The sequence below is a fragment of the Macrotis lagotis genome, chromosome 8, assembly GCF_037893015.1.
Source record: "Macrotis lagotis isolate mMagLag1 chromosome 8, bilby.v1.9.chrom.fasta, whole genome shotgun sequence".
NCBI lineage: Eukaryota > Metazoa > Chordata > Mammalia > Peramelemorphia > Peramelidae > Macrotis > Macrotis lagotis.
In genome coordinates this window covers 110,614,283-110,637,153 of record NC_133665.1, presented here as the reverse complement: position 1 = coordinate 110,637,153, position 22,871 = coordinate 110,614,283, and the positions used below count along the sequence as shown (strand labels likewise).

The 22,871-nt window shown below is 39.9% G+C and overlaps 2 protein-coding genes across 7 annotated transcripts in view; one reads left to right on the top strand and one right to left on the bottom strand.

Moving 5' to 3' along the window:
- Positions 1-17,835, top strand: part of NEK4 (NIMA related kinase 4) — a 38,121-nt gene extending 20,286 nt beyond the window's left edge. For all 6 annotated transcript variants that reach the window (XM_074198195.1, XM_074198193.1, XM_074198190.1 and 3 more), the window contains 4 exons: positions 3,566-3,654; positions 14,658-14,860; positions 16,282-16,415; positions 16,865-17,835. In XM_074198195.1, coding sequence (XP_074054296.1) covers positions 3,566-3,654; positions 14,658-14,860; positions 16,282-16,415; positions 16,865-16,957 — 519 coding nt within the window. In that variant the 3' untranslated portion in view covers positions 16,958-17,835. The remainder of the gene's footprint in view (positions 1-3,565; positions 3,655-14,657; positions 14,861-16,281; positions 16,416-16,864) is intronic.
- A 2,417-nt stretch (positions 17,836-20,252) lies between these two features.
- SPCS1 (signal peptidase complex subunit 1) lies at positions 20,253-22,867 on the bottom strand. Its single transcript, XM_074198204.1, has 4 exons — positions 22,746-22,867; positions 22,598-22,657; positions 22,424-22,510; positions 20,253-20,469 (listed from the first exon to the last, which is right to left on the bottom strand). Exons 1-4 carry the CDS (start codon positions 22,779-22,781, stop codon positions 20,344-20,346), a joined length of 309 nt encoding a protein of 102 aa, XP_074054305.1. The 5' UTR covers positions 22,782-22,867; the 3' UTR covers positions 20,253-20,343.
- Positions 22,868-22,871: the final 4 nt, after the last annotated feature.

The window sequence follows — 22,871 nt, the reverse complement described above, 5'->3', positions numbered from 1 at the left end:
TTTCTGTCTTTCCGTACAGACTGATTATCCCCCAAATCACCTCTTTTTCAGATCTTCAATATTTTGGTTCATTCTCAGTTGCCTACACATATATCTGGGTCTCCCCTATCCTTCTAAAAAACTCAAAACTGATAAGCCTATACCATCCCTTTAAGCATTCATCTTATTCATTTCCTGATCAAACTTCTAGAAAAAGCTATCTTTCTTATCATTGCCCCAGTGCTCCTTTATCACGCACTTGTGGTCTGGTTTCTGACTTCTGAATTGCCAAATCTGATAACTTTTTCTCAATCCCCATCTTTACTGACCTCTCTGCAGCATTTGTCCCTACTGTACATACATCCTCTGGGATATACTCTTCTTTCTGGGTTTTCTTGACACTATTCACTCTCCTTGTTTTCCTCCTTCAGTCTGACTTTTCCTGAGTCTCTTTTACTGGATCATCAGCCATGTTAAGCCTCATAACTTTAGGTGTTCCCCAGAGCACTCTCCCAGACACTTTCTCCTCTCTCTCTACTTTCTTACTTGGTGCCCTTTTCAGATCTTATGGATTTGATTATCATCCTCAATACAAATGATATCTATATATCCAGCCCTAGTCTGTCTTCTCACCACTCTGATATCACCAACTGTCTTTTCCACATTTTGGACTAGATATCTTACAGAGGTCTCAATCAATATTTTCAAAGTTGAACTCATCTTTCTCCTTAAAATGTACCTCTCTTCCACAATTCTTTATCTCTGTTAAGGACACCAATATCCTAATAGGCATCCAGGTTTGGTATCACTCCCATTCTGACTCACATATCACATCATTTGCCAAGTATTGTCATTTCTATCTTCCAGCATCTCTCACACCTACCCATCCCCTTATTTTTATTCCTATGGCTACCCACCTAGTTCAATCTTTTATCATATCTTATCTCACCTATGGCAGGGTCCCTACTTCACTTCCTGCCTCTCTCCAATCCATCCTCCATATCCTCAAGCAGAGGTCTGTCCATGTCACTCCCCTACTCAGTCTACAGTTTATTCCTGTGGCCTATTGACTCAAATAAAAGCTCCTATCTGTCATTTAAACTCCTTATGATGTGGTTCCAACTTACCTACCTCATCAGATTACATATACATTCTTCACATTCTCTGCAATCCAGGCCAGCCTGACCTTGCTTTTTTATTATATGCAGTACTCTTGGCTTTGGACTTGCAGTCCCTCTGCCTGGTATCTACCCTCTCCTCACTTAGAGAGCTTAGGATACTTTGCTTCCTTTAAGTACCATTTATACAGAAAGTCTTTCCTTGATCTTTCCCCTTCCTGGCTAACTAGTGCCTTCCCTGTGACCCCAGTCACCTTGTATCGATTCTCTATTGTTACAGTCCTAAGCTTTACTGGATAAACCTACACAGTGATGGTGCCATGTAAGTCATAGGCTGTGTGGCCAAGTGCCAGAGTACTGACCTTAGAGCCAGAAGAACCAGATCTTGTCTCAGCTTCATGCTAGCCTGTGGCTCTGGCTCAGCCACCCTTTAAACACCAAGGGGCAGAGAATGCCTCCCTAGAAGTTTCCTCTGCTGGTGAAATCACCAGGACAGCCCTGGGCCCTAACCGAACCCTAGATTGTACAGAAAAATGTATATGTGTCTTCTCCAATTTTGTCTTTGTATCCCCTCACAGAAGGTAATGATATTGGAAATAAGGGGAAAAAACTGTAGCATATATTCACATACAACTAATTCATAAACTAGTAAGTCATTACAAAAACAAGTATCCCAAAGAGGTATCTTTGTTAATTTAGTTCTGCTATTTATGTGTACACTCTCTCTCTCTCTCTCTCTCTCTCTCTCTCTCTCTTTCTCTCTCTCCCCCCCAATATGTCAATCTAACTGGCAAAAAAAAAATCCTTTATTTTCTCATTTTACTACCAATCACATTCTTCTTTTTCTGTTACATTTGTAGTAGAACTTGGGCATTCTTTTTCCTTACTTGTGAAGTTTGAGTGTCATCTAATGGGGGGGGTGGGAAGGTTAATTACAGATTTCCTGACTTGTGATAAACTTTTTCTAACTAAATAACAGCACACAGGGAAAAGAGCAGTTCTTTTGCCATTCTGTTTTCTGACACTACACATTTTTGTGAATAAATAAGACTTATCTACTTCTGAGAATAATAAAGTTTCATTTCTCTAAAAAAAATTCTGTTACTCAGATATTTCACTATTTTAGACTTACCTAAGCCCTTAATTAGGTCAAATTACAGATTTGAATGCATTCCACCATATCAGACTTCCTTCTGAGATAATTATCAGATATTCTTGCATCATATCAAGGTACAACATCCATTTCTTGAATAGAATTTGATGGTTTGTCTAATATTGGTTAGTCACACTGAAAGATTTGAGTACTATATACAATTGTTTTTCCTTGTGTGAAAAGTATACTTTCTTTAGGATTGATTTTTTTTCTCTAAGGCACTGTGAGACCTCATTGTGTTCTTCAGGCTTCCCTTATGATCTAGATGAGAAGGGCTTTTAATTTTCAACCCCGTAAAGAAACTTTGGTTTACAAAATAATTTCTATCTTCTTTAGTAAATATTTAAGTCTTAATACTATCCTGAGGGCTGGGAAAGGTATAGTCCTTATCTTTGTGAAATATAAAGTCTAGGGGAATAAGACATAAATGCAGATAACTAGCATGTAATATAATTCCCTTAAAATGGTGCAACAGTATAAAATGTTATATGAAATGCAAGGAAATAAGGAAAGCTTTATAGAAATTGCCCTGTGAAATAGACTTTAAAAGTTGAATGGGAGAAAAAAAAATGATGGATCAGAATTCCAGACACAGGAAATAGCATGAGCAGAGGCATGAAGGAAGGAGAATGCATGTTATTTATAATAGTAAGTCACTGAATTGGGTTATAATCTAGAGTATTTGGAGGGCAAACAGTATTAGGCTAGGAGAGTGGTGCCAGGTTGTGGTGGGCTTTGAATTTCAGGCTAAGGAGTTTGAGTTTTGTTTTAATAGGTAATAGGGAACCACTACAGATTTTTTTTTTTACATGCTCAGATCTATACATAATGGGGCACCTGGGTGGCACAGTAGATAGAGCACGGGCCTTAGAGTCAGGACGACCTGAGTTCAAATTCAGCCTCAGACACTTAATAATTGCCTAGTGGTATGACCTTGGGCAAGTCACTTAACACCTCCCCACCAATTGCCTTAAATAAATAAAATTTTAAAAACATCTATATATAATGATTGAAAGGAAGCAAATATAATTGTCCAGGTGAGTGCCTAGATAGTGACAGTGGAAATAAAGAGATGGTTGTAAGAGAGATTGAATAGATAAAACTGGAAGGAACTTATAATTAATTAGATATGAAAGGTAAGGGATGAAAGAATAATATACATAATAAGGTTTCAAACATGGGACTCTGGATGAATAGGAGTAGTACTAATTGAAATAATGAATTAGGTAAAAGGAATTAAATTGTAGCTGTGTGTGTGTGTTTAAGATTTTCATACAATTGCATATAATTACTGATAATTTTGTTTTGCCAATAGGTAAGGAAATTAGTTCGTTGTGTGTCTGAGGATGAGTTAAGCTCTTCTACAAGTTCAACTGATAAGTCAGATGGAGATTCCAAGGAAGGGTAGGTATAATTTTAACCTCCGTTCATAGGTTAATCCAAATATGCCAGTGTAAGTCTGTGTTTTCAAAATTATTTTCTATCTTAATTATGCATACTAGTGCATGCACCTGATTTTTATGTGCTTTTATCAACATAGAAGACCTATGTTGACTATTTTACTGCAGAAGTAAACTTTGTAGTAGTTTGCTGGGCAACTTATTTTTAAAGGTATAGTGTAATGATGTTTTTTGCTTATATCTCATACATTCTTGAATACTCTCTTTTCTACTCCCCTAACAGGGAGCTTTCCCTTATAAAAAAGATTTTTTTTAAAACAATTAAGCAAAAACAGCCAGTACATATTATGCTTATACAACCTTCTACGTGCATAGTTTTCACCCCTATCATCTACTTCTTTACTAAAAGGAAAAAGCAGCATTTTCTCATTTCTTCTCTGTGACTAAACTTGATCATTTTGATTATATAACTTTCAAAATTTGGGGTTTTTTACTTGAATAGTAATGGGAAAAAAATCTATCATTATGATAAATAAAAAATTAAAAGCAGGTCTTAAAATGGAAATGATAGGGGGGCAGCTAGGTGGAGCAGTGGATAAAGCACAGGCCCTGGAGTCAGGAGTACCTGGGTTCAAATCCTGTCTCAGATACTTAATAATTACCTAGCTGTGTGACCTCGGGCAATCCACTTAACCTCATTTGCCTTACAAAAACCTTAAATAAATAAATGAGTGAATATGAATGAATGAATGAATGAATGAGCAAGCAAGCATATTAAGGGGCGGCTAGATGGTGTAGTGAATAAAGCACTGGCCCTGGAGTCAGGAGTACCTGGGTTCAAATCCGGTCTCAGACACTTAATAATTACCTAGCTGTGTGGCCTTGGGCAAGCCACTTAACCCCGTTTGCCTTACAAAAACTTAAAAGAAAAAAAGAACAAGAAATTTGACCTTTAAAAATGGAAATGATAATTGTAGAAAGGTTGTTGGTTTCTTCCCTGCCTTCAGATAATTGCACCTAAATTATCCTAACCATTCATATCTGTTTAACTTAATGTTCTAATTTCATAATTTGAAGAAACTCAGATGAGGGAAGCAGTGGCAAATTCTTTATAGGCTGGACATCTTGGAATCAGTCCAGTGGGACTGGAGTATCTAAAAGGGACAGAGGCCCCCCAAACCTAGACCTACAGTTGAACAAATGAATTTTAAAAGAACTGAGACACTAGTAGGTTTGCTAAACTTCTAATCCATCAGATTAAGGTTAAAAATTGTCCTAACATCTTTCTTGATAAGATGACTTCCCCCCCCAAAAAAAAAAATCTGAGGAGAAAAAGAATTGGCAATGTGAAGTAAGGGGATTTATATATATTATTTATGTTCAGGTTCCTGTGAGTCTATATAGGACCATGTTAACTAATAAAATTCTGTAAGATTTCCATTACCCCCAAAAAACAGATTGCCATTATTCCCTTGTGTGTTTCCTTATATTATTTAGTAAGTCTTCAAATATGTGTATACACAGACATATACACACACAAACCATTGCAGAAAGCAAACTAGAAAAGTAAAGATGTTTTAAATTCTCCTTGAAAGGCTGATCATCTTAGTCACTGATTAATTCTGACTTGAAAATAAAACATGAGTGTTTTTGGTCACTTCACTAAAAAACTAGAGTATTAGACATTACTTGTGATCCTCATGACCTCCCAAAACTCTTATAGGAATTATGTGCAAGGAACTAAAAACCTTAGTGAGCTCATGATCACTAACTTGTTCACTCAACACTCATTATATAAAAAGATGCAAGAACCACACATGGGCTTACAATGAAACTCCATTCTGCCTTTAATCCTGGTTCTTCCCAGCGGCAAAGAAACAAGGCAGAAGCTAATGTGGGCTTGAAGATTAGCTTAGCTGTACTTGGCACTACAGCAGTACTCAACCAGAGAACTGCGGGAACAGAGGGAAGTGGGGCAAGCCAGATGTATGATTATGAAGCACTCTATTAAACTTGAGGGAAAAGAGTTTAGTGTTCACTTCAGGCCAGTTCTTTTACCTCAGGAGTCACTTGGGGCCAAGACTGGCCTCTGAAATGTGAATTGCCCAGCATGGAAAGAGTGAGATAGTATGGTGTCCAGCCCATGGTGGAACCACCATCAAAGGGGAATGAGTCAGAAAATGAGCATTAAAGGAATATAAGGGAAAATACTGGAATATCTAAAGAACTCAAGAGAAAGGGGACTAAAAGACTGAACAAAAGCAGATAAAACAATGGTGAAAACATTAATAACAAGGGAATATGGCTTCAAGAACAGCTAAGAGAGTGCAGAAATCTTGTGAATAATTTTGCAACACAAAGGAAAATGATGGAATACTGGAGGAGAAAGAAGACCACATGGGTTCCTAAAGGAATATGGAACCACAACAGGATGTTTCTGAATACATTAGAAGAGAAATAAGAATTGTAAAACACAGGATTTATTTTCTGCTTTCATAATTATTTGTGCACAGCAAAAGTAACTGGCAGAATTTAAAAACTTAGATCCATGATGGTAAGTCCTACCAAAAAAATTAAAGAGAAGAGAAAAATAACTCTACAGAAGAGAAAATAGTCTGAAAGAAGAGAAAGAAAAAGCAATAACTTTAAAAAGAGAATGTTGGGGGGCGGCTAGGTGGCACAGTGGATAAAGCACCGGCCTTGGAGGCAGGAGTACTTGGGTTCAAATCTGGTCTCAGACACTTAATAATTACTTAGCTGTGTGGCCTTGGGCAAGCCACTTAACCCCATTTGCCTTGCAAAAAACCTAAAAAAAAAAAGAGAGAGAGAATGTGGGTTGGAGCCAAGATAGCAGAGTAAAGGCAGGAATTCCCACAAGTTCTCCCCCAGACCACTTCAAATAACAACTAACCAAATTCAAGAGTGGCAGAACACACAATGAAACCATTTTCTGGTCCAAGACAACTTGGGAGATCTGTGGGATGAGCCAGAAAGAATCGCTTCCAGCCATCCAGGAACAACAGGCTGTGGGGTGCCTGGCCTCCTGGGGGCACCTGGGTCCATGGAAACAGTAGCGGTTTCCAGTCTTCTCAGTCCAAGGATGATAGGGAAGGGCAACAGGAAAACTGCCACATCCAAGGGAGAGCCCAGTCCTGGGCAGGCCTCAGTGCAGCCCTGGCCCCAGAGGACTAGGAGCAAGTACCCTGGGGAGCCATCCTGCAGCTACTTTCAGAACACCCAGTCCACCGATGCAGTAAGGGGTTTGGGAGAGATTGCAGAGGTCTCTCTGACATCCCTGAGGCAATATTCTATTGCTTTGCCCTTACTCAGATCCAGGTTGCAGTCTGGAGACCAGTCCCAAGAAAAGGAGCTTCACTGCCATAGTGGAGCAGGAAACCCTCCTCACAGCTCCAGGGCAGGGTGGAGTGCTTGTGGTCATCCCCAGACCAGAGCACTGGTCAGGTTGGGGAGCAGTCACAGCCTCTCATAAGACCTTGGAGGAATTGAGGTCTCTAGGGTTGTCCCTGGAAATAGCTGCAAAAGCTTGGGATCAAATCAAGTCAGTCTGGGGGAATGAGCAAACAACAGAAGTAAACAATCTGACCATCTTGGTCCCATGGAGGATCAAAATGCACATTCAGAAGATACAAAGTTAAAGCTTCTGTGTGCAAAGTCACCAAGAAAAATATTAATTGGTCTCAGGCTATGGAAGAGCTTAAAAAAGATTTTGAAAATCAAGTAAGAGAAGTAGAGGAAAAATTGGGAAGAGAAATGGGATGCTGGAAAATCATGAAAATCAAGTCAGCAGCTTAGTGAAGGAATTACAGAAAAGTAATGAAGAAAATAACACCAGTTTGGGTCAAATGGAAAAGGCAGTCCAAAAGGCCAGTGAGGAGAAAAGCTGAACTGGCCAGATGGAAAAGGAGACACAAAAGCTCTTTGAAGAAAATAATCCCTTCAAATGTAGAACAGAATTAAAAGAAGCTGTAGGCTTTGTGAAAAAACAAGAAACAATGAAACAAAACCAAAAGAATGAAAAATGTGAAACTGACCTAGAAAACAGACAAGAGAGATAATTTAAAAATTACTGGACTATCTGAAAGTCCTGACCAGGAAAAGAGCCTAGACTTCATTTTTCAAGAAATTCTCCAGGAAAATTAGTAGAGAGTAATTTAGAAATTGAGGGAATCCACTGACCACCTTCTGAGAGAGATCCCAAAATAAAAACTGCCAGGAATATTATAGCCAAATCCCAGAACTCCCAACTCAAGGAGAAAATATTACAGGCAGCCAGAAAGAAACAATTCAAATATCATGGAGTTACAGTCAGGATAACATATTTAGCCAGAGACTACATGAAGAGCTTCTAGGGCTTGGAGTATGTTATTTCAGAAGGCAAAAGAGTTTGGATTACAACTAAGAAAGAACTACCAAGCAAAACTGAATCTTTTAGGGGAAAAGATGGACATTCAGTGAAATAGGGAAATTTCATATTTTCCTGCTGAAATGACCAGAACTGAACAGAAAATTTAATCTTCAAGTACAGACTTCAGATGAAGTATAGAAAGGGTGGATGGGAAGAGCAAATTATGAGGGATTTAATGATGTAACAAGCTTGTCTTCTTGCAGGAAAGATGATAACATAACTCATATGAACCTTCTCATTTATTAGGGCAGTTAGAAGGAGCAAGGCACAGGAGGAAGTTGAATGTGAAGTTATATTAAAAAGATGGAATTAATGGACAAGAAAGAATTGTATTGGGAGAAAGGGAGAAGAGAGGTAGAATGGAGTAAGTTATTTCACATAAAAGAGGCAAGAAAAAACTTTGCAATGGAGTAGAAGAGGGGGGAGGTGAGGGCGAGTGAGGTGAGCCTTACTCTCATCAGAAGTGGCTTAGAGAGGAAATAACATACTCAGTTATAGATATCTATCTTGCCCTAAGGAAAATAGGAGAGGAAAGGGATGGGAGAAGGGGGAGAGGTGTAAGTGATAGAGTGAAGATCATCGGTGTTGTGGCTTGCTTCACCTTGGGGCTCACAGCTGTGACCTCCCTCCTGGACGGGAGCTGAAAATAAGGAGTCAAGCTACTACTGCCTTATGCCTCCAGCTCAATTTTATTATTGTTTAGCTATTACATATATACTGTTACGTCTTTCAGGGTAGAACAAAGAATAATGAAGGAATGGGGGAGTGCACAAGCAGGATAAGTTCAGCATCTTGTGTTACAGGATAAGGGGGTATGTTAGAGAGGAGGTGATAAAACACAGCTGTGTCTAGTGCCCTTGGTCTGTGGGGCGGAATGTCCAGCTCCCAAGGACTCCGGAACACCTTATCTCTAAGGATGGCATGCCAGCTCCTGAGACTGACCAGGTGGTGGTTTACTTGGAAATGATTTGTGTCATGGCTATTAGAATAGTCTGTGTTCCCACATCTCCCCCTTGTTTTTCATTTAGGGCCGGGGGGACCTGGATAGTCATAATAAACGCTGAGTAGGGAACCGACACGAAATGCATAGGGGCTTTTACACAGGGTCCAGGGGATCTGTGGAGACCAGAAGCGGGGGGCAGTGTCCAGTGTCAGGGAGAAAAGGGCAGGGAGGGGTGTGTATGGGGTTTGATCCTCATAGCAGAGGAGTCAAAGGCGAAAAAGGTCCCCTTGGAATGAACAGGTTAGTAGGACCCAGTACAGATATGCAAAGGACCAACAGAATTGGAAACTTTAAGAGTCCTGGGACACAGTGTAGCTGCTTGTTCTTCCAGTGAGAGTGTGGGGAGACCCACAGTTCCACTACTGGCAAAGAGAGCAGGGAAAAGAGGCGCATCATAAAAGAACTGGGGGGAGGGGATAAGTGCACACCAAGGGGTGGCCCATACTTTGGGGGTGTTCAGCAGGAATAGTATAGTAACAAAGTTGGTGAAGAGACAAATGTTCTCTAGGTTTAAAGTCCATCACTCTTTTTTTGCCAAGGTAAAGTGCTGGTCCTGGAGTGCTGCGGGGAGGTTGGGGGGATTCTTTCCCCCCCTCCATCCTCTGCATCTCGGGTTTCATCTATTGTTGTTTAGAGACATTCTTTGCATTCCTTTGGTCCAGGCTGCTACAGAGCTAGGTGATGCTGCTGCTGCTCCTGCTGCTTGTCAGATCAGGTGGTCGGGAATCTACAGCAGGGCAGTGCAGTCTGTGGGAAAAACACAAGCAAACCCTCTCCATTGCATTAGGATGGGGGAGGAAGGGAAGCGGGCAAGGACCAAAGCTAGAGCTTGCAATTCTGCCCGTTGCACAGACTGGGTGTGAGGGCTCCTGTGAAATAAAATGGATCCTTAACTGTAGATTACACAGCCCAAGTGCTTTCTATTTGCATCTGTAAAGGCTACATAAGCCTGTGGAATAGGTCAGGGAAATGAGAAGGGGAGCGAGCTGACAGGGAGTGCTGAAATCCCCTTGAGGAGAGGGGAGGGTAGGTAATGGTTATTAATAGACCCAGCAAAGATCTCTCATCTGACAGGCATCCGTGAAGTTGTTAGCTGCTGCTGAGGGGGCAGGGGGAGCATCTTGATGTTTCGGGGGAGGGTGGATCAGCTGTCTTCCTGAGGCAACTCCGGGTAGAGATGAGGAGGCTTGGGGGGGGGGGGGTTGTCTAGTGGAGGATCCAGGGAGGGCTTAGGAGGAGGGGGGTGAATGGATTTCTTATCAGTTTGAGTGCCCTCATTGCAGACCTCAGTGAGGTGGCATGGGCTCTCTGCCTTGGCCTTTTCTGCACCTAAAGCTGCCTGTACAATATCTTGAGGTTTTTCCTCGTTCCCTGAAAGGCAGGCATGTATTGTGGTGACAATAGGATAGAAGGGCAGTGGGGGAGAAAAGGCACCATGGACCTCAGCTCTGCAGGCAAGTGTCAAATCACACCCCCAAACATCAGGATCCAGGATGTGGCCAGCTTCAATCCAAGGGGCCAAAACAAAAACCACCAGGAGTGTTAGATTCTTTTTCAGAGCATTTCAGGTGACGGAAACTTAGGAGTTGTTTAAGAACCCGTACTTGGGTATCTTGAGAAGAAGGGGGAAGATTCCCCATTGTGTTAAGGGACTACAGGGGGCTCTAGAAGCTGTGGGGCCACTGCGGCGAGGAGACCGTTAGAGACCGGTCAATATGAGGCACTTACCTTGGCCAGCAAGGATGAGCGTGAATTCCTGAAGTGTCCTTCAGAATGGGGGGGGTCCCAAGTTTCGGCACCATTTGTTGTGGCTTACTTCACCTTGGGGCCCACAGTGGCAACCTCCCTCCTGGAGGGGTGCTGGAGGCATAAGGCAGTAGTGGCTTGACTCCTTATTCTCAGCTCCCCTCCAGGAGGGAGGTCACCACTGTGGGCCCCAAGGTGAAGCAAGCTACAACACATCAGAGAGAAAGTAATCAGATATACACTTTTGAGGAGGGACAGAGTGAAAAAGAGATAATAGAATAAATGAGGGTGGGGAGTAGGAAGGAGGGAAATACAGCTAACAATGGCACAATTGGGGAAAAAATATTGAAGCAATTTCTCTGATGGACTTAATGAAAAAGAATGCTATCCATCTCAAAGAAAGAATTGATAGTATCTGAATACAGACTGAAGCACACTTTTCTCACTTTACTTTTCTTGAGTTTTCTCTTTGTGGGGAGGGTTATGTTTACTTTTACAGCATGACTATTGTAGTGATGTTTCATTGGCTACACATTTTTAACCTACACCAAGTAACTTGCTTTCTCAATGGGGGAGTGGGGTGGGAGGAAGGGAGAGAATTTGTAACTCAAGGTTTTGAAAGTAAATGTTGAAGTTTGGTTTTGCATATAGTTGGGGTAAAAATAAAATATAAAATAAATATAACTAGAAAGAGTGTGATTGTACATTTATCTCTCACACACTATGCAAGCAACAACTTGAGGATTGATGTCTCCCAGAGGAATAAGACATGAGAAATAATACATGAAAATTGTCCAGAACTTCTAAATATAGAAAACAAAGTGACAATCTGAAGAATCCAGAAATTGTCTCCAAGGGAAAAACCCTGTACTTTTAAACTCCAAGATACATAGGTTTAAATTGAATAATTCAAATGATAAGCATCAAATTCTGAAATTATAGTTTACTTAGAAAATCTTAGGGAATCGGCAAAGATTCTGATTGAGACAACAGCTTTAACAAAGTTGCAAATTACAAAATAAGTCCCTAAAAATTTCTATATATAATAGCATACTCCAAGAGGCAGTAATGGGAGAAATTCTATTCCCATAAATATAAAATGCATAAAATAGCTGAGGATCAGTTGCAGAATGCTTAAATAATTTCAGTAGCAGGGTAAATATTCAGTGTCTACTTCTAAGCTGTGGCAATATAATAAAAATGATAATGTCAAAGTTAATTTATAGTTTTAATGCTGTATCAGTCAAATTATCAAAGGGATACTTGGATTCAGTCTTGAAGGACTTACAGGGCGGCATGTTTGATTCCTCCTGGGTAAAGATCAATGAAAGAGATTAGGCAAAGGAGAATCAGAAGCAATGGGAACAGAGCTTGATAATGTAGAAAGCATAAATTATTTAGGAAAGAACTGCCTGTTTGGTTAAAAAACTGATGGGAAAAACTGGAAAATAGCCTCACAGAATTAGGCTTAGATCAGCACCCTCTACTCTATTCCATGATACATTCAAAATGGACCTTAATATTAAATTAATATTCTAAATTTGATCTTGATATTAAAGATCTTATTAACACATCAGAAGAGAAGCAGATCATAGATCTCTCACTGCTTGAGGTAAGAGATGTATTCTTAACCAATGGAGAGAGGCAACCACAAAAGATGAAATAGGCAAATTTGATTAACATGAAACTATAAATAGCTTCTGCCAAACAATTAAAACGCCTAGGATAAGGGAAACAGTACCAAATTTCTCCAATGAAGAGAAATCTTAGTTATCTAAAACATATATAAAGACACACATAAAGATCTGTAGTCATTCTTCAAAAGACAGATAAGCAAAGGATATAAAAAAGCAGGTCCTACCAAAATTCAAATCACTTTTTTTTGGATTTTTTTATTAAAGGTTTTGAGTTTTACAATTTCCCCCCCACTCTTACTTCCTTCCCCCTACCCCACCCCCCCACAGAAATTTGTCAGTCTTTGTTTCCATGTTGTTCATTGATCTAAATTGAATGTGATGAGAGAGAAATCATATCTTTAAGGAAGAAACAAAAAGTATAAGAGCTAAAAAGATCAGACAGTAAGATATCTGCTTTTTTACCCTAAATTAAAGGGAATAGTCCTTGAACTTTGTTCAAACTCCACGGTTCTTTATCTGGATACAGATGGTATTCTCCATTGCAGACAGCCCAAACTTGTCCCTGGTTGTTGCACTGATGGAACGAACAAGTCCATCAAGGTTGATCATCACCCCCATGTTGCTATTAGGGTGTACAGTGTTTTTCTGGTTCTGCTCAATCTCACTCAGCATCATGCAGATCCCTCCAGGCTTCCCTGAAATCCCGTATCCCTCCTGGTTTCTAATAGAACAATAGTTTTCCATGACATACATATACCACAGTTTGCTAAGCCATTCCCCAATTGAAGGACCTTTCTTCCAATTCTTTGCCACCACAAAGAGGGCTTCTATGAATATTTTTGTACAAGTAATGTTTTTACCCTTTTTTTTCATCTCTTCAGGGTGTAGACCCAGTAGTGGTATTGCTGGGTCAAAGGGTATGCACATTTTTGTTGCACTTTGGATATAGTTCCAAATTTCTCTCCAGAAAGGTTGGATGAGTTCACAGCTCCACCAATAGTGTAATAGTGTCCCAGATTTCCCATAACCCTTCCAATAATGATCATCAAATCACTTATTAAAGGAAATAACCCTGCCCCAAATTCTAAACTATTAAAAGATAGGATAGTGATTCACATCATTCATAATAAAGGAAACATTAAACAAAGCAACTCAGGTTTTTATCCCACATCCAGAAATTTGGCAAAGGTGACAAAAGATGAAAATAGTAAATGTTGAAGAGGATATAGAATAGACACACTATATTGCTGGTGGAGCTTTGAATTAGTACTACCATTTTGGAAAGCAATTTGTAATTATGTAAATAAAGTAGCTAAAATGTCCATAGGCTTTAATCCAGAGATTTCATTATTGCTTATACTTTAAGGCAGGCACAGGGAACCTTCCAGCCCAGCTCCATTGATCTAGCATTGACAAGGCAATCAATCACAGGGGGGACTTGAAATTCAATAAATCAATTAAGCTTTTTAGAGGTGAATTAAATGTTTGACCAAAATGTAGCCCACGAATGATGTCATAAATATTCGATGACCTTTGACAGAAAAAGGTTCCTCATTCCTTGCCTAAGGAGAGCATTTCCCCTTAGGAAAAAAAAGTTCTACATACCAAAATATTAAGTAACAGAATTTTTGTGTGTATGTGTGATAGCAAAGAATTAGGGGAGAAAAATGTATTTGGGGCATAGCTAAGCAAGTTGTATTACATATATGTATTGGATTATTACTATGCTATAGGAAATGTGTGTGAGAAAGGTTTATATGAACTGATTTAGAACTTAGAAAGCAGTGTACATAATAACTACAATAACATAAATGGAAATAACCCCCCAAAAAATCTAAAGTAAATGTTGCTCAATTTTAAAGAACAAGTGTGGCTTAAAGAAGAACTTTGAGAAGACACTTCCTTCCCCCCCCCCCCTTTGCTGAATACCGTACTTTGTACATATTTTCGGACTTTATGTACTGATTGGTTATTCTGGGGTTTCTCATCTTAAAAATGCTATTTGTTATATATTTGCTATATGTGTGACTAGGAGGGGGGAGGGAGAAGCAAATTGATGGAAACTGTGGTGATAAAAAAAATCCCAAGAGACATCATTCAAAAATCTAATTAAAGCAAAATAAATGAACCTGAGTACATTATATTTTAATGAAAATTCCTAAGACCAAACTAATTATAAATGCAATCTTTTTCAGGAAAGGTCATACAAATGAAATGAATGATTTGGTACAGCTGATGACTCAAACACTAAAAATGGACTCTAAAGAGAATTGTGAGAATCTTCCATTACTTCTTCCTATGTCAGAGTTTAGACTTCATCGAAAATACAAAGATACACTAATTCTGCATGGGAAAGTTGAGGATTCAGAGGAACTTAGGCTTAAAGAACTTTCTCCAGGTCTGTGACTTGTTACTTTTGAAATAAACTGGAAAGTACCCATTGGAGGTAGAATTCTTGAAAGCCAAAGTAATTTAATAGCAGTTTGCACGCACATTTGATGTTACTATTTACAGATGGAATTTTAAGTTAGTTTCAGTTGTTTGAGTAAAGGGTTTTATTGATTTGACCAATTACCTTAGCCAGATTGAAAGGCATTGATACCATACTTTATGCAGGTTTTTCCCTGAAAAAACTAGGTTTCTGTAAATAATATTACTTTAGATATATTAGGAGAGGTTGCATTTAATGGAACCTGTTAAGAACCAATTTATTAAACCTCCCTTCCTAACTTACTTCTTATTGTTGAGGACACCACCATCCTCTGTTTACCCAGGCTCACAATCTAGATGTCACCCTTGAGTACCCTCTCACACTTTGCACATAAAAGCCTATGAACATCTGATACTCCCACTCAAACAGAAACCACATGGCACAGGGTCTCATCAATTCATGCCTAGACTTTTGCAAGCTTGTTGATCTTCTTGCCTCCAGTTCATCCTCACTTAAGTCCACCCTCTCTCTCATCCACCAAAGTGATCCTGTCTTTGCAGTTTTCTTACACCTTACTGCCATCCACATACTCTAGGCCTCCTGGCTGTGTTGTCATGACTCTTCAACTCTTCATCTCCCAATTCCAGCCCTTTTCACTGGTTTTCTTCCATGCCAGGAATGCTCTCCCTCTTCACCTCCACCCCCCCCCCCCCCGACTTCCTTCAGGGTTCAACTTATATCCCAGCTTTTTCAAGTAGCTTTTCCTGACTACATTCCTCCCTACCCGCCCCCACTGGGGTTATACTACATTTGCAATGGCTGTATCTTGCAGGTTGTCTCACCCATTAAATGTGAGCCCCTTGAAGGGAAGAACTGTTTTTTGCCATTTTACAAAGCATTTAGCACAATGTCTTATACAAAGTTAGCCTTTAATAGATACTTCTTGATTAATTGATTTATATGGGCTTCTTTGTAATATAAACTGATTCACTCAATTTTTAATTGAATATATCTAATTTTCTTAAAGTGGGGCTCATCTCATTTAGATTTGGTGATTGGTAATGACCTCTGAAAGCACTGTAAATAGCGCTACTATGTTTTGTGTCATTTCCATCTGACTTAGAGGAAATCTTCTGTATATTGTCTTTAGAATGTAAGCCCCTCACAAACAGGCACTATTTGTATCTTCAGTGCTTTTTTCCCATTCAATAAGGCATAAAACCATTTATGTATAAATTTCCAATGTGAACAGATCTCAAGTATAAATCTCTATAAATTGTACTCAATAAGTAGAATATAATAATTTTATTAAAGCAAATGTATTCCCCTCTTCTTGCTGTGGAGTATACCTATTAAGATTATCATTGCTCGTCTTCTTGGTTTTTTAGCAGTTGTATCTGGTTCTGAAAAGATCAGAAGAATGATTGAAGTCTTGAGAGCTGATGTAATTCAGGGGTTAGGAGTGAAGCTTTTAGAGAAAGTGTACGATCTCATGGACGAAGATGATGAACTGAAGAGAGAGGTATGTAGATAGCTGTGAATGATCTGCTTACATAAAGTTTTAATAGTGTTTACCCTATCCCAGAGCATATAGCACCTCTGTAGTAGACACTGAACACTGAATTGGTCTGAATATAGATTTATGTGTCCCTTTCTCCCACTATCACTGAGACATACATACATACACACACACACACACACACACACACACCACACTCACTCTCTCAGCCTAAGGTGACACAGCCAATATGTCAGAAGTGAGACTTGAACCTAGATCTTGCTGTGAGGCCAGCTTGCTCTCCACTGTACTGTACTCCTCCTTTATATGGCTTAAAGTAAAAATACACCATTAGCTTTTACTATCATTCCACCTCCAAATTTTGCAGTCATAATTGGTAGTACTTTGGATTATATTTATGATGACATCTAAGATGCATATTTTTCATAATGGTTTTTCTTTGTTCCACACAGGTACATTTGCAGGAGCATTTGGGTGAAAAATATGTAAATTATAGTGCGAAAGCTCGACTTCTCAAGTTTTTTGAAGAAAATGTGAATTTTTGAGTACTTGTCCTAATGTTGTTGTCAGAACTGAAGATCTATTTTTAAAGATTTTTTGAGTTTTTTTCCCCAGAATTACCTTAGCCAGTGATGGCCACTGAATTTGCCTATGCTTGTTTTCCTAGGATTTTTGTTTTGCAGGAGAACAATTATAAAATGGATATGAATGAGTGATGTATTAGACTGGCTTAAGACTTTTTTTTTAGGTACCACATTATGGGAAGAGAAAAATAATTCGTATTTTACATGAAAATTTGTTTAAGCAGCCTGAAATAATTGTGTAGCAGCATTTTTCTAAAATAGTTAAAACCTACCAGAGCAGTGCTATCAGTATAAAAGCTGGGGATTTTCCAGACCACTATAGCAATGCAACAAAACTACCAAAACAAATGGCTTCACATAAGCCTGATAAGCAAATGATATGGGGTTATATTAGTAAAAATTACAGTGGTAGCTGATAAATTGAAGTCAGTGCATGATCTTTATAGATTTGAAGAATGGAGCTGTACATTTAGTTTAAACAAGATACTTGCAGAACTGAACCTATTTGTTGTGCTTTTTGGCTTATTCAGTATACAATACTGATTTTAATTCATTTCTTCAACAGCCAAAACAAACCTGAATACTAATTCCTTTTGGAATTAAATCATTTGTAAGTAAAATACAGGTGCTTTTGAGCTGAATTTGGGGCATTTTATGTCTCTTGAAATAGAAAATTCAGCTTCCTTACACTTTCCTTACTCTATTGCTTTTTTTTTGTATCATAACACTTAATTTAATATTCCTCCATGTTTTAAAGCTCTACTGTGTATATATTAGCATTTTTATAAGAGGTAAAATACCATGCAGTAAATAAACATTTTATAAAATAAATTTTGTTCAGTTAATTTTCAGTGTAGTGTAAAATGCACAGGATCATGAAATTTGGGTTCAAATCAGTTTCCTCATCTACTGTAAAACAGATACTTTATCTACCTCAAAGGTTTACTATAAACCTTAAAATGCTACATAAATGGGAATGGCATTAGTGAAGTGCTAACATTTTAATACTGACTTTGAGACATTTTTCTGTTGTAGATTTTTGAAAATTACCACTTTGAATGCTATACACATTGAAAAACGTTCCCTTCCAGGTCTATTTTTTTTTAAACTGGGCCTTTGTAAAATCTACCATATTAATTGTGACAATTCTGCTCTTTTTAGTGATTTGAAACCAAATGGCATTAGATTATGCTGGATTTTCATAAGCCACACCAAATATGTATACACACACATCTAGTGAGAATCTCCAGAGGCAGATTTACAAGATGGGGTTCTTTTCATACTTTATATTTTATAAACCAAAGCCCTGTCACCAACCTAAATTTTACTGATAGCACTAGTCCTCCTGTCCTACATCCAAAGGATGTAGGAAACAGTGGTGTGATTATAAAAACATCAGATTTGGAAATAGAAAACCAAGGTTAGTTGAATCTAGCAACTAACATACTGTATATCGGTTGTTCTCCCATTTATTTGCTGCTAGTTAAACCTTAGAAAGTTTATTGCATCTTAGTTTTCTTACATTTTTTTAGTGCTTTTTTTTGCAAGGCAAACAAGAGTTAAGTGGCTTGCCCAAGGCCACACAGCTAGGTAATTAGTAAGTGTCTGAGACCGGATTTGAACCCAGGTACTCCTGACTCCAGGGCCAGTGTTTCATCCACTGCACCACCTAGCCTCCCCACTTTCTTACATTTTAAAAATTAAATTGAAATAAGATGCTCTTAAAGTGCTTTCCAGCTTTAAATATCTTAGCTCCTACAACTCTTGCCTTTTGACTATTTTCTCATTGAAACATTGTCTTCTTAGGTTATATGGAAATATAAGGGTACTAATTCTCAAGTTTCCTGGGTTTCCCTCAAGACCCAAGATTTAGAACTGGTAACTCCTCTTCTTTTAGAATCCACTCAGCCTTTTTTCTTCCAAGCTCCCATCAAAATCATCTCTCTACAGATTGAGAGATTGGTAGGTCACTTAACCTTTTCCTTTAATTCCAGCATGGAGAGCTCCCTGCCTTATGAGACCTCTTGTTCTCTTTCCAGACAGCTGTAGTTTTCTTACATAGAAATGATATTTACCTACATCTAGTCATTGGCAGCTATATAAGACTACTATTTTCTCTTCTACAAAACATAGGACACACAAAGACAGTTTTGTCTTCCTTGAAGTCTTTTCTTCAGACTACATATATCTTTCCCAGCATCTAATGCACTGCTTTGAACTAAGTACTAACTTAATGTAAAGCTGTTGTTTAAAAAAAGAAAAAGTGAAATTGAACAAATAGCTTACTGTTCTCCAAATACTCTCCAGCAGGGTCTCTGATTCACCATTATCCTTTTTTTCCTATTAAGAGAATCCTTAGTTCGCTGGCAGTAAGGATTACATGAAGCTGGTCACCTAAATTACTGCTTTTCATTAAAGACTGTCCAGTTTTTAATTTAAAACCAGATGTTGTTGATAAAGGCTGACAAACTCAAGAGGTTTTGCTATGTCTTTAAATCAAAGACTTTTATAAAATACATTACTCCTACTTTCTAACTTTAGCTCATTTTTAAAATGAAGTTTGACTGTGTAAGTATTTTTAACCATCTGTTCCTTTTTACAATTTGGACCCATCTACCTCCTCCTGCTTCCTGGATTAAGCTAATTTCTTTATCTCAATCTCAGCAAAAAAGCATGGATGCAGAACCTTCTATATGCCAGCAAAATTGGTTAATTAGCAGTCAGAAATGCTATAAAAGCATATTTTAGAAGTCAGATTCCAGACCCACTTAGTTACTGCTCTGAGTAATCAGAGTGTTACTAAGAACCACTGTTGATCATTTAAAGTTGCCATCGTTTATTGCCTTTTGGAGGAGGGGAGCTAAATGTTAGTTCAGAATAAAAGCTCTTTGAAAATATTATCAGCCACAAAAATGGCATACTAGTTTTTTACAAAGCAGTAACAATAAAATCTGATTATCATTCTTGCCTACTTATTGCACAAAAGACCCTTTAATCAATGTAGGATTGGAGTAGCTTTGTTTTATTAAAAAACAACACAGAAACTTTTAATTATTCAAAAGGGAGCATATAAAAGTTAATTTCATCTATGAAATATTAGTGGGCTTCAAGCAAAGAACTTGCACTTTTGCAAGGCACATTCCACACAAGCATCTTTTTCATTTCACAGGAAATTGTAAAGCCAGTAGCCAAAATTCTTTATGAACAAACCCCAATTGGTTTTTAATAAACAATAGATAACAAATTCTAAACACAGTTCTGCAATAACAATGTAGGTAGTTTTATTTTGTGTTTTGAATATGACAAGTTTAACCAAATGTGTTTTAAGGTTGAACCATGTGACATTTTCAGTTATTTTTAGGATGCCTCTTTATTTTTTTCTCTCCTGGTTTCTTGTCTTCTAATCCTGAGTCTTGAACAGGGAGCCATTTAAGTGGGTGTCGGCGATATATGGGCCACGGAGGAAGTGTCAGCTTGATGGGAGGGAGAAAATGTATACCTTATACATCAGTCAAATGTCCAAAACAACATGAATCATTGGTCTACAGAGTTTCTGTATTAACCTGTACTTGACTCCAAGTTCCTGTTTTAGAAGTACAGGAAGGTGGACCTCATTTAAAAAGGTTAAAGTTGTTTTGATGCCTTTGTGATCATGACTATCTTGGTAATTGATATTCTACGGTAGGGTTGTTCAAACCCTGCTCCACTCAGCCTCCTATTATTACCCCCTCCTCATATGAAGAAGCCACTGCCTTAAATTTTTCAGAGAAAATAGAAACTCTTCTGTCCTGGACATCTTTCATTTTCTTTATTCCAGTATGCGTTTAAGAAATGATCCTTTTCACCACAGCCAGCTTTTTCAGTGTCTGTCAAATCTTTAATCTTTTCCACTCTAATGGATCCTTTTCTGCTACCTGCAAACCTATTCAGATCTCCCTATACTTAAAAAAAAAAACCTCATTGGGTCTTAAAACTCTTGAAGTCATTGTCCTATAATTCTTGCTATCTATGTCCACTTCTTCCATTTCCTCTTAGTAACCTGCAATGAAGCTTCTAATCTCTTTCAAGTGAAAGTACAGTTTCCCAGTTTACAGTAATCTCTTATATTCGCCAAATGTGATTTGATAGCTGCTTCCCAAATCTCATTCCTTTTCAACTTCTCTGAACCAATTGGTAGTATTGATACTTTCTCCTCCCTGGGTTTTCATGGCACTATTTTCTTTTGGTTCTCCTGTCTGACCACTTTTTCTTAAGTCTTCTTTGCCATATAATTTATAGCCAACTCCTAATTGGGTATATATCAAGGCTTGTGTCCTAGGCCTTCTTAAATCTCTCTGGTCTTAAATTATGGGAGCTGATTAGGTTTCCAAGTCAAATTCATCCTCTCTATGCAGCTCACTTCCAAACCTGTAATAACAATTACAATCTTTCTTTCTATTCAACATCAACTGCCTTTTGGATATTTTGAACTGGTCCCAAAAACCAACTCCCTCTTCTTAAATTGCCTATCTCTGCTGAGGATACCCAGTGATGTGCAATGGGGTCATTGATGGGAAGGCAGGAACAGTATCAGTCAGGATCTGCACTGTAGGAGCCCACCACAGGTAGCACAGGCACGCTGCCCCCTTTGGTAGGGCAGATGGACTGACTGCCTCCCCTGACCCCACGTCCCTGGGATGCCATCATCCTCATCACACAGGTGTACAACTTCGGATCATCCTTGACTCCGAACCCTCATAAATCCGGTCTGCTACCAAATCATCGTAAGCCACCTGTCCTATTCTTTCTCTTCACAGGGCCACCATCCTAAGTTAAGGGTCGTCCTCAGACATCTTGTTGGTCTAGTGCAATAGCCACTACTTGGTTAGCTCACCTCATCTCTCTCTAAACCAGCTCCAAATAAATGACAAAACAATATTCCTCAAGCACAGGATGAACTGTCATGCCTCTGCTCAAGAACTTTCCCGGGGTTCCCCGCGCCTTCTAAGATCAAATACAAATTCCTCTAGTCAGTATGGGGCCACCTGGTTCCAAACTACCGTTTTCATCTCTAACTAGCCCAATTCGCCGTCTCACACCTAACCCTGGGCTCCCCATCTCCGGAGGTCGGCCTTCAGAGCCCACCGTTGCCTACCTCAAAGATGGCCTTCCCGGATTCCCGACTCCCCAGGACCCCGCGTTTCTTTTTTGTATCAGCGTGCGGAGAGTGGCCACTAGGACAGCGGGCACGCGGCGGGAGCAGGCACCGGGAGGGCCGAGCCCCGGCGCAGGGCCGGGCTGACCGCGCCCGCACAGCCCTCGGCCGGAGCTGGCCAGCGTGCTCAAGCTCTCCGAACTCACTCGGGCTTTCGGCCGCGGTCCGGGACAAAGGCCTTAAAGGACGGGCTGGGAGGGGGAGGGGAGCGGCCGGGCCCCGGGGCTCCTTACCAGGCACGAGAACGCGAAGCCGGCCATCACGATGTACACGGTCCAGCCGAACTGCTCGGCCACGTAGCCGTAGATGAAGCCGATCACCTGCGGGGGAGGCGCCCGGTGAGGGGAGGGGAGGCCCGACCAGCGGCCGCCGCCGCCGCCGCCGCCGCCGCCGCCCCGGGTACTTACCGCGGAGAAGAGGATGATGCCCTGGAACATCTGCTCGGCCAGCTTCTGGCCCTTATAGTCCTGCAGGGAGAGAGGGAGAGGGAGGCCGGGTGAGCCGGCGCGCTGCCCGCCGCGCCGCGGGCCCCGCGGGGCCGGCCCGGACACTCACCATCTGCGTGGGCAGCGAGCTCAGCCCGTCCAGCATGGCGGCCTTGGCGGGCGGCCGGCGCGGCGGGGGCGCCGCGGAGCCGGGCTGCGGGGTCGGGGAGCGGCCGCGGCCGGGGGAGGCGCCGAG